Raw genomic sequence first — 13,658 nt, 5'->3', positions numbered from 1 at the left:
ATGCCTGTGGATACGAGTTGCTGGGAATCGCAAGGAGGGAGAGTGCTGCTGAACTCAGGTCCTGCCTGCAGGCTTCCCATGGGCACCTGCTTGGCCAATGTAAGGAAAAAGCAGTGGACCAGGTGGGCCGCTTATCTGAGCCAGCAGAGCTCTCCTTACATTCTTCTGGGATTGCCCTCCGGAGACCCATATGTCCAAATTGGATCTCCCTGGGGTTTCCAGCCAGTCCTGCGCAATGGCTGCTGGAGTGGGATTCATCGGTAAGCAATCTTGGGAGATGACGTGCATCTGTGAGTGTGTACGGTTAGCCGATCACTCACCCTCCCCATTCCCAGAGTTGCTCTTCCATAAAACTAGTGGCTGACAAGGGCCAAATGAGACTATCCGTAGCAGGAAGCCTTACGATACAAAGCTCGTGGTGATGGTTCTTTGGCGTCATTTGCAACCCCGTGGGTTGACTGCATCCCATGATTCCCCATTCAGAGAACCACACTTACAGGTAAGGAACCCGTTCTTCCTCCAGTGTCCCAAGGACCTCTTTGTTACCTGGTCTGCACTTGTTTAAAAAACAAATAAATCTGAGGCCTGGGAAGTACTGCATGTTCAGGGCCATGGTCTCAATCAATCTTGCTGTGTGCTGCTGATGTGCAAACAAGGTGACATTTCCTGCCAGGTCACTGCTGTCCCCCCCCCCCCGCCCCCATCGTCCTCCGCCTGCTTGTTATTGACTCTTGGGGGATTGTGCTGACTTAATGCTTATCTGTGATTTCCTGCAGATCCTTGTACTGCAGAACTGGCAGAGGACTTTGTCATTTAAAAAAAAGGCTGGAAGAAGAGACAGACCCTATTCCTGTTTTATTAATATGTGCAACTCAATACATTAATAGCATTCCAGTACAAGATGACTGTTTGGAATTATTCCTAGTCGTCCTTGCAAGAACACACTCACCTGCTCAGGGCTTCGTTGAATGCTTTATATCCACTTTTAGGCTTTCCCTAATAAATTACTCTCCTGACAACCTAGCAGTTCAAAAGCACGTCAAAGTGCAAGTAGATAAATAGGTACCGCTCCGGCGGGAAGGTAAACGGCATTTCCGTGCGCTGCTCTGGTTTGCCAGAAGTGGCTTAGTCATGCTGGCCACATGACCTGGAAGCTGTACGCCGGCTCCCTCGGCCAATAAAGCGAGATGAACACCGCAACCCCAGAGTCATCTGCAACTGGACCTAATGGTCAGGGGTCCCTATACCTTTAATAAATTACTACTTAAGGTAGATTAAACAGAGTAACTTTCACTTGTCTAGGAATTGAGATCTATGGTGGGAATGAACTTTCAGGTATCTTACCACTCCCCCCCCCCAAAAAAAAAAAAGTTTTGCCTGCTCTGTCATGGGGAGAAGCTTCTTTGGTTGCTCTGGAGCAGACATGTCCTGGTTGTTTAAAAGCCAAGAGCCCACCGCCTCCTGGGAGGCATCTTAAAGTGGGTGAAAGGAGGCTATTAGAACAGGAGGGTGGTTGTGGAGGCAGTCCTTCCAGTGCTTTCAGTCACATTCAGGCTGTGTCCACACCATCTTTATTGTTTTACAAAAAAATATTTCTATACTGGAATTTCATTTTAAAAATTCAAAGAAGTTTACAACCATTAAAAATACATTTAGAACGATACCAAAAAAAAGAGACCACCAGCTGACTTACTATGGAACATATTTTTCTTGTCTGTATAAGCCTGACAGCAAAGCGAAGTCTTCAGCAAACACTGGAAAGTCATTTAAAGCACATTCCTCCCTCCAAAGAATCCTGGAAACTGTAGTTTGTTAAGGGTGCTTGGAGTTGTTCTGTGAGGGGTGAACTGCTGTTCCCAAGATTCTTTTGTTGGTGGGAGGGAATGTGTTTAAACATGTGATGCATATGGAGCTGTAGTGCCTTGTAAAATAACCCTTCACCTCTGGCCAGTTTATTGGTGTCACACACTCACTGTATTAAATGGTCAGATTACCAGAGGCATGTGCCCAAAGTACAATCCTTTGGTGTATTCAGATAAAAGGTGGGAAAGGAATGTGCTTAAAAAAAAATATTACAAAATGTACAACTCATATGATTAATACAAAATTCATTAACCACTCATTAATCATAGCAATTCACAATAAATAAAACACACACACACACAGCTGTGTAACATCTTGTAATTCGTTGTTCTACAATGCCACAAGCAAAATCTACTTTCTCATAAATCCATCAGTATTATCCTCCCTTTAAGTCTTCAGAAAGCAAAATACCTCAGATACATCTGCAGTATGCCATATTTTTAATCTGTAATTGAGGTCGGGGGCAGTATTTCTTTTCCAATAAGGATGAGTTTTCAATCCTGTGTTTTTAATGCATGCTTTAAAAATGCATCTGGTATTCTGTGATATACTGGCTCGACAAGGAGCTCATTACACTTTTCCTGTGCACCACAATGCAAAACATTTTGGTTTGTCAAACCAGAGTTTCCTGTTCCATCTGAACTGGACAACTGTGGTTTAACCCCTGACTACAAACTAGAATTGGTTTCCTATCTTGGTCTGTAGTCAAAGGCCAACCCAGTCACTGGAAGCTGGTTTAACAAACCGCCGAGGTCTTGCATTGCGTCATCCAGGAGAGGGGAAGAGGAACACATGGGCAAAATACTACTTCTTTACCCAGTAAAAAGTGGTTTGTCGAACCAACACTCTTGCATCTGAACCAGGCTGCTGCCTCTGAACATGTCTTCCTGCCTGTGGTTTGGCGGCATGTGTTAAAGTAATTACTTAGGATGTTAAAATATTATTTAACATTGATGAGAAGCTTCCTTCTTTCATTTGAGGATGCACGATCACAAAGCCAGTAATCGCCTTTTAATAGTCTGAATCGCTCAGCAACTTTCCCACTCAAGGTTTCAAGATCCTTTTGTGTCTTGCCCTAGGTTGCTGCACGTCCGGAATGGCAACTGTAAATACCACCTGGGAGAAGAAACGTTCAAATTAGCGCAGTCTTACATGGACAAGCTAGCAAAGCACGGCCAGCAAGCCAACAAAGCTGCTCTATATGGGGAGCTGTGTGCCCTGCTCTTTGCAAAGAGCCATTACGATGAGGTGAGCGTCTTTCACAGAATCCAGCCTAAAACGTCTCTGCTTGGGAAATAGCTCAGTGGCAGAGCATGTCTTTTGTATGCAGATGCCTCAGTTGGGTGCTAAGATCTTCAGTTGAGCACCTTCCCTCGGTCCCATCAACACCAGAAGCATGGTTGGCGGTGACATGAGAGAGCCTTTTCTGTGGCTACTCCCATATTGTGGAATTCCCTCCCAAGAGAGGCTAGACTGGCTCCTTCATCGCTGTCTTTCCGATAGCAGGCTAAGGCCTTCCTATTCAGATAGGCCTTTGAAAACCAGGTGCAGAACATGTTGACCGCTGTCAGGGCAATCAGTATTTTAATGCCAGTTCGAAATGTGTTTTGCCGTATTTTAACTGTTGTTTTTAACTAGCTTGCCTTTATTAATTTGTGTCTCACAATTATGTTTTTAAAATGTTGTAAGCTGTTTTGAATCCCAACTTGGGAGACAGACGGAGTATGAATATATTTAATAATAATCCCCGATGGCATCTCCGGCCAAACTAGGAGAGGCCTCCACCTGAAACCCTTCTGTGTAGACAGTGCTGAACTAGGCGGACCAGTGACTTGGTACAAGGCAGCTTCCTATGTAGTAAGAACAGGCCAGCTATTCTTTCCAGCACAAAGTGTTCTGTGGGTTCACTCGGCAGCAGTGCGTGGGCAGACAAAAGCAGGTTTCACTGAGGTTTGGTGACAGAATTCCAGCTGGTAAGGTGGTGCCAAATAAAATTAGCATTTGGCTAAAGCTAGCACTTGGCTCAGGTTCAAGTGCCAGAGTTTGCAGGCACCAAAGTGTTTTCCCAGCCTTTGTTGGGATAGTGTTTAAATCCTCAGCTGGGAACAAACAATTTAGGAACATAGGAAGCTGCCCTATATTGAGTCAGGCCATCTAGCTAAGTATTCTCTTACGCTGACTGGCAGCAGCTCTCCAGCGTTTCAGATAGGGAGTCTGCCCTGGCTCTACCTGGAAATGCCAGGGTTTGAAACAGGGACCTTCTGGATGCATAGCAGACACTCTACCACTGGGCTACAGCCCTTCCATCACCCTGGCGATTGGTGGCTCCAAGATCTCTTGCAGGACTCTTGGCTCCATGCAGTTTGCCAGAGTGTCTTTCCCTAGGACTGCCTGTCCCTCTGCTCTTGACTTTAGCTTTACACCTCGACAGACACCCAGCCACACCATCACAACAGCTGATAGTCTTGCTAGAACAGCAGATTCTTGCAGTTCAGAGTTTGAAAGCCAAGTTCTTGGGAGCCTCTGTTTAGATTTCTGTGAACATCTTAGGTGCTGGATTAAGGACTGGAGGCCAAAGGTCGAAAGATAAGTGGTGGGGCAGTGAGGCTCCTGCTAAGCCACTGCTCCTAAACTTTATTTGAACGGCCAGGCTTGGAAGTCAGGACAGGAGAAGGGATCTGCAAACCCCATTGGGGGTTCTGCACCTGCTTCCCCACTCCCAGCCTTCTCTCTGATTTTCATTAGAGATTACAATCTCATCTCCCATAGAGGTATAGTTCACAAGGCAGAGTGGTACTTCAGTGAATAAAGTCATGTGTTTGTGTGTATTGTGATACTGGAACCCAGTACCAGTTTTGATGGACAGCCCTTGGGCTTGACGCCCTCAATTCCACCCTCAGCTTCCCTCACTGAGTGTGTCTTCTCTCTGCCATTGTTGCCACTTCTGCTTCTGCTTCCTCATTGGTGCCAGACAGAGCCAGTGAGGATGAAGACAGTGGCAGCTCCTCCTCCTGCTCGCTATTTCTGTTATTGAGAGGCAGGGTGAACCAGCAGGTTTCCAATGAAGAGGAGGAACAGGTCTAAGAGGCTCTTCTGAATGGATCCCCTGCTGAATTGAGGGTTCTTGGCAAATGGCACATCGACCATTGACAGTGACCCTGCTGGAACCTGAATTTGCTTGGTTTCATCATCCCTCCCTGTTTCCTTTTTTCCTTTGTCTATCAAATTGTAAGCCTGCAAACAAGAGCTGCTTTTGCATTTGAAAAAAAATAATAATTTTGCACAGCACATAGAAAATTTGAGGCTTTTTATAAAATCTTAAATAATCCTGACAATATCCTTGGGTGCTCCACAGGCTTACAAATGGTGCATAGAAGCCATGAAGGAGATCTCAGTTGGATTGCCAGTAAAAGTAGTCGTGGACGTTTTACGGCAAGCTTCTAAGGTAAATCTAACTTTTCTACAAATAGCCTGCATGCAGCTGAGCAGGGATGGAACCCATTCCATGTTTCTTGCAGAGGAAAGTGGGCAGCATCTAGTACTGTTAAGAATCAGCCCTAAAGGAGAAAATCAACAAATGAATTCCAAAAGCAGCATTTCAGACGTGTTGACCTTTACGCTTTTCCTGACAATTCACCGCTCTGTCTTCCCCCTTTTTAATGGGGCAGGCTTTCCACTCAGTTTAGCAGAGTCGAGGGCCATTCTTGAACAGTGGCTGCCCACAGGCAAGAATGCCTTTGCATAATCATGATCTCTCATGCCTGCTTTCTCTTCCTCTTTGCTCAGGCTTGTGTTGTAAAACGTGAATTTAAGAAAGCCGAACAGTTAATAAAACATGCGGTGTATCTTGCACGGTGAGTATATGCCCTGTTTCCAAATGTTATTGCCTGCTGCATCTTGTTTGTGGTTCTAAGTTGTGTTCCTATCTTCCAGGGAGCACTTTGGAGCCAAACACCCAAAATATTCAGACACCCTACTAGACTATGGGTTTTACTTACTCAACGTAGATAATATATGCCAGTCGGTTGCAATTTATCAGGTAAGGTCCTTTGCTGTGTCTGTGATGCCTTTGGGATTCTATTAAGTGGTTTTGTTCATGTGTGTGTTTGTTTCTGCTCAGAATTCTTTACTGCAGGTGAAGTTTTGTTACCGTACTTACTTTTCTCACCAAAGCAGATAAAATTTGCAGGCGTGGTAGCCCCATGGTAGCGGATTAATCCTGCCAGACTTCAGAAGGAAAGCTGTAGTGATCTTCCTGGAAGAACAACCTTTGCAGTTTGGGGCGGTTAAAAGAGGATTCACTTAATCTCCTCTAGTGTTTTATGGGCAATTTTATGAAAATAGTAGAAGAAAAAAATAGCAGTATCCCTTGGTAAGAAACCCGAAAAAGAGGTCCAGAGTGTTGTGGGTGGAGAACTAAAAGGGATTTGCTTCCCTCCCAGTAGTTTTTGGGCACAAGTTTTATTATTGAAATTGCTGGGAGTGCCCTAAAATTGAGATTTCTTGGGGGCGGATCTTTAGGGAGATTTCTTTAATAACAAGACCGAGCATCACTCCCTCCCCCTACCTGGCTCTTTTAGATCTATATGTAGATGTGGATAGAGATCTAAAAAAGAGATAAAGAACTCATTTGACACCTATTAACAGCAGCAAGAGCAACTAGCACAGTTCTAGAAGACATTTGATTTAGACAACTTAGATTGCTGGTATTCAAAAAGCCTGGCAAATTGCTCTTCTAGAAACAATTTTCCATGAGTTGAAAGTACTTGGCGGACATACTGCTAGAAACCATTCTTTTGCATTATGGCACAACATTATTTTATTTACAAACAAAAGCCCATGGCCATATGGTCCCTCTGGTTTATTCCAAGATGTGGGCTTTGTGAAAGTATGTCTAGGCAGACAGATGATCTTTATAACAAAAATAATAAGTTTATGACTTATATGCTACCAGAGAGGGCCATTGCTCAGGCACAGTTGGGGGGGGGGTGCAGGGTGTTTGAGCCACCCCGTCCTTCTCAGCTGCCCTCCAGATGCAGGTTGCCCAAGAAGGACGCAGCAGCTCAGGCTCCCTGCGAGCCCAGCCTCATTTGCAAAAGCCTGGTGGTCCTCAGATAAAGGGTGGTATAGAAATTTAGCAAATCATCATCATCATGATGTTTCCAATTAGATTTTACCCATTGGCGACTTGTGTCGACAGCTGTGTGAGATACTACTTCAAATAATGCTTCTTCTGTCCCACACAAGCCCTGCTTTTAAAAATGTCTATGGCAGCTTCCGGATCCTAGCTAATTTAGCTGACTTGAATATTGTCTCTCACTCAAATTGTTTCAGACCGCGCTAGACATCAGACAGTCAGTATTTGGGGGCAAAAACATCCATGTCGCAACAGCTCACGAAGACCTGGCTTACTCTTCCTACGTTCACCAGTATAGTTCTGGGAAGTTTGACAATGCACTGTGAGTACTCTGTTTACACTTTTTTGGACCCAAAGGTTTTCTTCTTGCGTAATGTAAAAAATATATATATTCAAATGTTTAAAAGCATGTGGTATAGTCTTGCTGGCCCTGTACCACTTCAGACCTCACTTGGGAGAGATTGCAAGTCAAGTCCATCCCCTTTGTTGCTGGCAAAGCTTTTTGTGGTTGCTGCTGTTGTTTGGAGAACTTTTGGAGCCACCTGGGCTGCTGTGCTAGGAATGTCAACGTGTGTTTTATATTCTCTGTAAAACACTTTGAGGGTTTATTTACAGTTAAATGGTATATGAATGTGTGTTTTTTTTAAAAAAAAATCAGTGTTCTAATACTGGAGATAGTAGATAGCCATCATGACTAGCAGCCATTGGTTGTCCTATGCTCTGTGAATTTGTCTAATCCCTCTTTTAATGCCATTGAAGTGGGAGGCCATCACCACTGCATCTTGAGCACCTGATCCTGTGCTTCTTACTGTTCCTCCCCCTTGGCCTTGTTAAAAGTATCTGGACTGTATTCTACTCTTTCCATGATGCTGAGTTGGTATTGATAATCTGCAGTAATAAGCATGCATTTATTTACTTACAAAAAAGTTGGTTTTATTAGTTTTGGGTGGGAACCAGGACAATCTGAACAGAAGCACTTGATACTGCAACATTTTGCTGTCGTCCCCCACCCCTTACTTTAAAAATGTGGTCATGACAGCCTTGCAAATAAACTACTAACTTGGACATGGAAGCTGCTAGTCTCTTAGCAGGCTAGTAAAAAATATGCTTCCAGGTGCCCTCTCTCTCGCTTACGTAGAATTCCTAGTGACCTCTGGCAGCCAATGTAGTTCTTAAATATGAGCTGAGTTGCGCGTTTACATGTTGTGCAAAGAAGACTTTGCCCCCCACCCTAAACTTGCCAGTTAGGTTTGTTGGATCTTGAAGAGAGTATGGGAGACGGAGAGAAAAAATTATTTCCATGCCAGGAGGAGAATTTCCTCCCATCTCCTTACCACGAGGCAGACAAATGCAGTCTTTGTTTCTAAGGTGAAAGTTGTGCCTTTTCCCAAGATGTCTTGCAAACATACCAGAATCTCTCACATAAGTCTTTTTCATCCTGTTCCTCCCCCCGTGTTCTTAGCATGTGCTAAACAGCTGCCCAGTGTCTACCAAAACCCACGGTATGCTAATGCAAGTCCCACAAAGCCCTCTATGCATGATTTAGATGGCCCTTCTGGGAACTTGCTGTTTCTGTGTTGACTACTCAGTAACTTTCCAAGAGATTTCCCCCTCATGTGTGCCTGTTTGTTCTTGCCCTTAGATTCCATGCGGAGCGTGCGATTGGCATCATAACCCACATTCTCCCAGAAGACCACCTTCTCCTTGCCTCCTCCAAAAGAGTTAAAGGTACCTCCATGCTGCTTTTAGCTGTGGTGCTTAGGGAGCACTGCTGGTACTGTAGCAAATGTCAAGGACAGGCAGGGAAGGAAATGTGTGGGAAAACAGTGCCTCCCTCCACTGTGTCCAGCATCTTCCACCTGATGCCCACGCCTCACTCTTCCTAAAGGCAGGGTGAGCTCTAAGTGGCTGATGTGTTTGAGCTTTGCGTACACCTTCAAATCGGCCCAATAATTGGAGTTGGGAAAGGGCTAGAGTTGAGCTGAAGGACTTTTCAGATAATGCAGAGGCCAGCATTCACTTCCTTGGAGTCCTAGCTGATGCCTTTAATGGTGTTGGGTCTTCTAATGTGTCTCTTTCCTCCCCCCTTTCCTGTGCAAGCACTGATCTTGGAGGAGATTGCAATTGACTGTCACAATAAGGAGACAGAACAAAGGCTACTCCAGGAAGCCCACGACTTACACCTGTCTTCGCTCCAGCTTGCCAAGAAAGCCTTTGGGGAGTTCAACGTGCAGACGGCAAAACACTATGGTAACCTTGGCAGGCTTTACCAGTCCATGAGGAAATTTAAGGTAATTATTTGGGGGCGGGGAGCAAATATTATTGACATGTCTTCCTTGAACTGTATCTCTGGCTCTCTTGACAATCATCTAGTAAAAGACCGGCAATTCACCATTGTCTTAATTTTGTGGGTGTGTTCCAGGAAGCGGAAGAGATGCACATCAAAGCGATCCAGATCAAGGAGCAGCTTCTCGGCCAAGAAGATTACGAAGTTGCTCTTTCTGTGGGACACCTTGCCTCGCTCTACAACTACGACATGAATCAGTACGAAAACGCCGAAAAGCTTTATTTGAGATCCATAGCAATTGGTGTGTAAACACTTTTGAGCCTAAGCTTGCATATACAGTGATGTTGTCTCTCGGGGGGGGGGGGGGTTGGTGAGGTTCTCTTTCCCCTGGAAGAAGAGGGAACCATTGGCCCTCCGGAAGTTCCTGAACTACAGCTCCCATCATCCTTGGCCATGCTTGCTTTGAGCCGGCATCCAACATCTGGAAGGCCAAAAGTTCCCCACACCTGGCTTGGATTTGGGGCAGGCTTCGAATTCCTGCTCTCCCGTGAAGCTCACTAAATGATGACCTTGGATCAGCCACCATGTCTCAGCCTAGCCTAACAACACACACGGCCTCAGTTCCTGTGTTACAGCAAAACCATAGTTAACTTTTCAACAGACACGTCTTCCTGAGCTGTTTGTCTCCATCCTGCTTACACAAATCACAATCCTTAATTTAGGATTATGGCCAGACCATGAGTCTTGTTGGTTATCATCCAGCATGAGCCAGGAACAGATAACTATGCTATGATTTCTGGCTTACCACTAGGATTGCCAGCAAGGTGTCTGTGGGTTCCCCAACACCTCCCTTGTCACCCTCCAGCCCCTCACAATTGTTCAAGTTTCTTTTTTATTATTATTAAAAGAAAATTAGTCATTGGGAGCCAAATTATTGTTCCCAGCCATTTTTGTTTCATCTTCCCAGAATGCCTCTGGGCCGCACAATCATTCCTAGAAGGGAAAAAGTAGAGGGCAGCTGTAGCTGTTGATTTGTTCTCCCTCCTGCCCAGTCAAGCTTTGATTTAAACAAAAGAGGTTTGAGCTAGAGGGGGAGGAAAGAGGATTCTCTGTTGCATGGTAAGAATTGGGAAGGGCGCTGGGAGAATGGTGGGGAGCGTTGCCTATTTCATTGTTGTGGTTGTGTTATTTTGGGGTGTAGCTGCAGAAGAGGATGGATGTTGTTGCCTGGGTTTGTTCTGTTTTCAGGGGAAGGATATTCCCTTTGCGGGTTTGTTTTGTGACAGGGAGTTGTTGCCATGAGCATCCCACTGTCACAAGGTTCTTCCACCCATTTCAAGACAATTGCTCACTCATCCATTCATTCAAGACCCCTTTTCTTCTAAAAGAAAACCCAGGGGTGGCTAGCAAGAACTTGATAAAGCAAAGAGAGTAACAAGCCAAGCAATGTGGGAACTATCCACCGATAAAAGTACTACAATAGCCTGCCTACAAAACAAGGATGCCCTCCCACCAGAGCCCCCTGCTGCCTAACCAGTGCTTTTCAGGTGTGTGTCCCGGACTTCCAGAGAAGCTTCTTGCAGAGGGGGCGGGAAAGACAGGTGGCTTTCTGTGCACACAGCATTTGGATCCATCCCAATATAAAGGACCTAGGACAATAGCGGAGGCCTGTGAGCAAATAATTGTGCTTCATTTTAGCTGGTGATGAGGTCCAACACGCTGGACATGGTTTTGGGGAAGTTGTTTGAAGGGAGCAAATGCTGTCCCTTCTCCACCAATCTTGGTTGGTTTAATCATATATCGAGTTGCGGACGTAATCTGTTCCGGAGGCACGTCTGCAACTCGAAGCGTTCGCATCCAGAAGTGCTGCGCATGCGCGAGGCGCGATCTAGCACTTCTGTGCAAGCGGTGAAACTCGGAAGTAACCATTCCGGTACTTCCGGGTTGCCGCAGGACGCAACTTGAAAAGACATAACCTGAAGCGGACACAACATGAGGTATGACTGTAGATCCTTCTTCCAGGTCTATTTGAGGTGGTGGAGATAGCACACACTCAAGATTTTATTTTCGAGGGCATGCGGGAACCAGTATAAATAGCAATGCCTTCTCTGTTCCTTTAGGTCTGGGATGGAGAACCTGTGGCTCTTGATATGCTGCTGGACGTTGTCTGCCATCAGCCCCAGCTAGCATGCCTAGTGGTCAGGGAGGGTGGGAGTTGTAGTCAGGCAACATCTGGAGAGGAGGGGGAAGACACAGTTTCCCCACCCCAGATCAGAGAACATGGTAAAATGTACTCCAGCTGAAAGGAATCGGATTTTTACATAATAAAATAAAAAGAGCAGGCTTCTCTGTTAGGCAACACTGAAAAAAGTACAGCATTAATTCTCCTTCACATTTTGTTTATTTTTAGGGAAGAAGCTTTTTGGGGAAGGTTACAGTGGACTAGAATATGACTACAGGGGCCTCATTAAACTGTACAATTCCATTGGCAATTACGAGAAGGTCTTTGAGTACCACAACATTTTGGCCAACTGGAACCGGTTGCGGGATCGGCAGTTTTCAGTGACAGACGCCCTGGAGGACGTGAGCACCAGCCTGCAATCCACTGAAGAAGTTGTCCAGTCTTTCCTGATGTCTCAGACCGCCGAAGGACAGATTTGCTAAGGACCTTGGTCAATTTTACCAACAACTATTCCCCCCCCCCCTTTTTTCTGTTCCCTCCTCCCCAAATTTACATGGGAAAAGTCATACTGTGAAATTTGAAACCATGTAGTTTTTTTGTGTGTTTTTTTCTCTCTCTCTCTGAGGGGGCTGCAATTGCATTGAAACACTGGTCCAGTCCATTAGAAATCCCCTGTTTTCTCGGGGAGGGGAGGAATCTCACCTTTGAATGGAGTGACCACAACAGACGAATGTGTGCTAAAATTCTTACCAGCATGAGTACGGCATGTTTTGTTTTGGCTCACGTTTTCAACGAGAGAGAGAGAGAGAGAGAGAGAGAGAGAGAGAGAGAGAAAGAGATACATATACATATATATAAATATATATATAAAGGAAGAAAAGGAAACAAAAAAACCCATAAACACCCCTAACGATGTTCTCTTATTTTTTATTTTTTGTCCAAGCGAAGCTACTTTACACGAAATCTCTGCGAGAATGGAAAGAGAGCAATAAAGCCATTAAACCATTCTGAGAGTTGCATTATTAATTGGTGGATAAGGAGGGTGCCCACTGACCAGTGCTTAAGACAAGTCTGAAGTCCTATACGACCATATGATTATTCTTGTTATACAGTGTAAAAACAAGGAAAAAACTTATTCGATACGGATTGTTGAAAAAAAGTAACCACAGATATTCATACACACACGAGAAAAAGAAAAGGGGTGGGGGAAATCTTCGCTTCTTGCTTTCTGCTGCCTTACAAAGAGACATGGCGAAGAATTTCCTCCTGGGAAGTGATGCTTGGTTGCTCTGCCTCCGTCTGAACCACCGTTTGCACTTTCAAAGAGCACCCAAAACAGACCAGTGTTCACCTGAAAGTGGTAACCACTGGCAGAATATTTTAGTCTCTCAGCTTTCTTGGTTTATTTCATTGTGTTTTTGTTTTCCGTACAGGGCAAAAGAGTTTTCTGTAATAGGACCGGGAGATTTCAAGCGGACCAGCCCGTCCTTAGGAAAAGAGTCTCGGACCAATGGCTTTCAAGTCACAATTTCTGCCCTTTCGCATTTGCTTTTTTAAACTCGGTAGGATTATTTCACGAAGGGGTGTATTTTCAAGTGATGAATGGAGACTTTATATACATACATGTACTAGATAACAAAGCTAGGAGCTTCAACGTTCTTTGGCGGTTTCAAAGGCATGTCTTTTTAAAATACTAAGTTTACACAGGTAAACTAGATGTTTAGCACCGTAAGCAAAGCATAGCAAATGCTATTCCTTCCCCTTTCCCCTGTCTTTGAAACGGGCTCTCTCTAAAGGCTATAACTTGCTTGTGCTAATTAGATTGGTCGTCGACATTAAGGGGAAAAAAATCTGGTTTTGTTTTAATATCTGCAGATGATCTTTTTTTTTTATTGTACAGCTTGCAGGGGTCAGTGGATAATGCCAAAAAAAAAAAAAGAATAAGCACAACAGGTCTGTCTTTCTTCCTTTCTCTCTCAGCTTCGTCATTTTTTTTTTTTACATTAAACAAAAACAGCCAGAACTCAGTTCTTTTTATATATATATTTTTAATGTCTGTCATAATATGTTTTTTAAAAAGCAAAACAAAAAAAATAACTATGCCTGTCTCACTAGCTTGTCTTAATTTTGGGGTATATGTGTGGTTTGTGGGTTTTTCTTTTAACTGTACCATCTTTTAAACACCGAGG

The 13,658-nt window shown here is 44.5% G+C and overlaps 2 protein-coding genes across 2 annotated transcripts in view; one reads left to right on the top strand and one right to left on the bottom strand.

Moving 5' to 3' along the window:
- APPBP2 (amyloid beta precursor protein binding protein 2) overlaps positions 1–12,475 on the top strand; it is a 38,720-nt gene extending 26,245 nt beyond the window's left edge. Inside the window, exons 5-13 of the mRNA XM_083714563.1 lie at positions 2,943–3,111; positions 5,219–5,308; positions 5,650–5,717; positions 5,797–5,902; positions 7,198–7,322; positions 8,643–8,728; positions 9,101–9,291; positions 9,423–9,588; positions 11,698–12,475. Coding sequence (XP_083570689.1) covers positions 2,943–3,111; positions 5,219–5,308; positions 5,650–5,717; positions 5,797–5,902; positions 7,198–7,322; positions 8,643–8,728; positions 9,101–9,291; positions 9,423–9,588; positions 11,698–11,951 — 1,255 coding nt within the window. The 3' untranslated portion in view covers positions 11,952–12,475. The remainder of the gene's footprint in view (positions 1–2,942; positions 3,112–5,218; positions 5,309–5,649; positions 5,718–5,796; positions 5,903–7,197; positions 7,323–8,642; positions 8,729–9,100; positions 9,292–9,422; positions 9,589–11,697) is intronic.
- Positions 1–13,658, bottom strand: part of CA4 (carbonic anhydrase 4) — a 255,167-nt gene that overhangs the window by 50,109 nt on the left and 191,400 nt on the right. The gene's annotated exons all lie outside the window — the stretch shown is intronic.

This window comes from Podarcis gaigeae, assembly GCF_964106915.1.
Source record: "Podarcis gaigeae genome assembly, chromosome: 15".
NCBI lineage: Eukaryota > Metazoa > Chordata > Lepidosauria > Squamata > Lacertidae > Podarcis > Podarcis gaigeae.
Note: the sequence above shows the minus strand (reverse complement) of the source record. Positions and strands in the feature narration are given on the sequence as shown.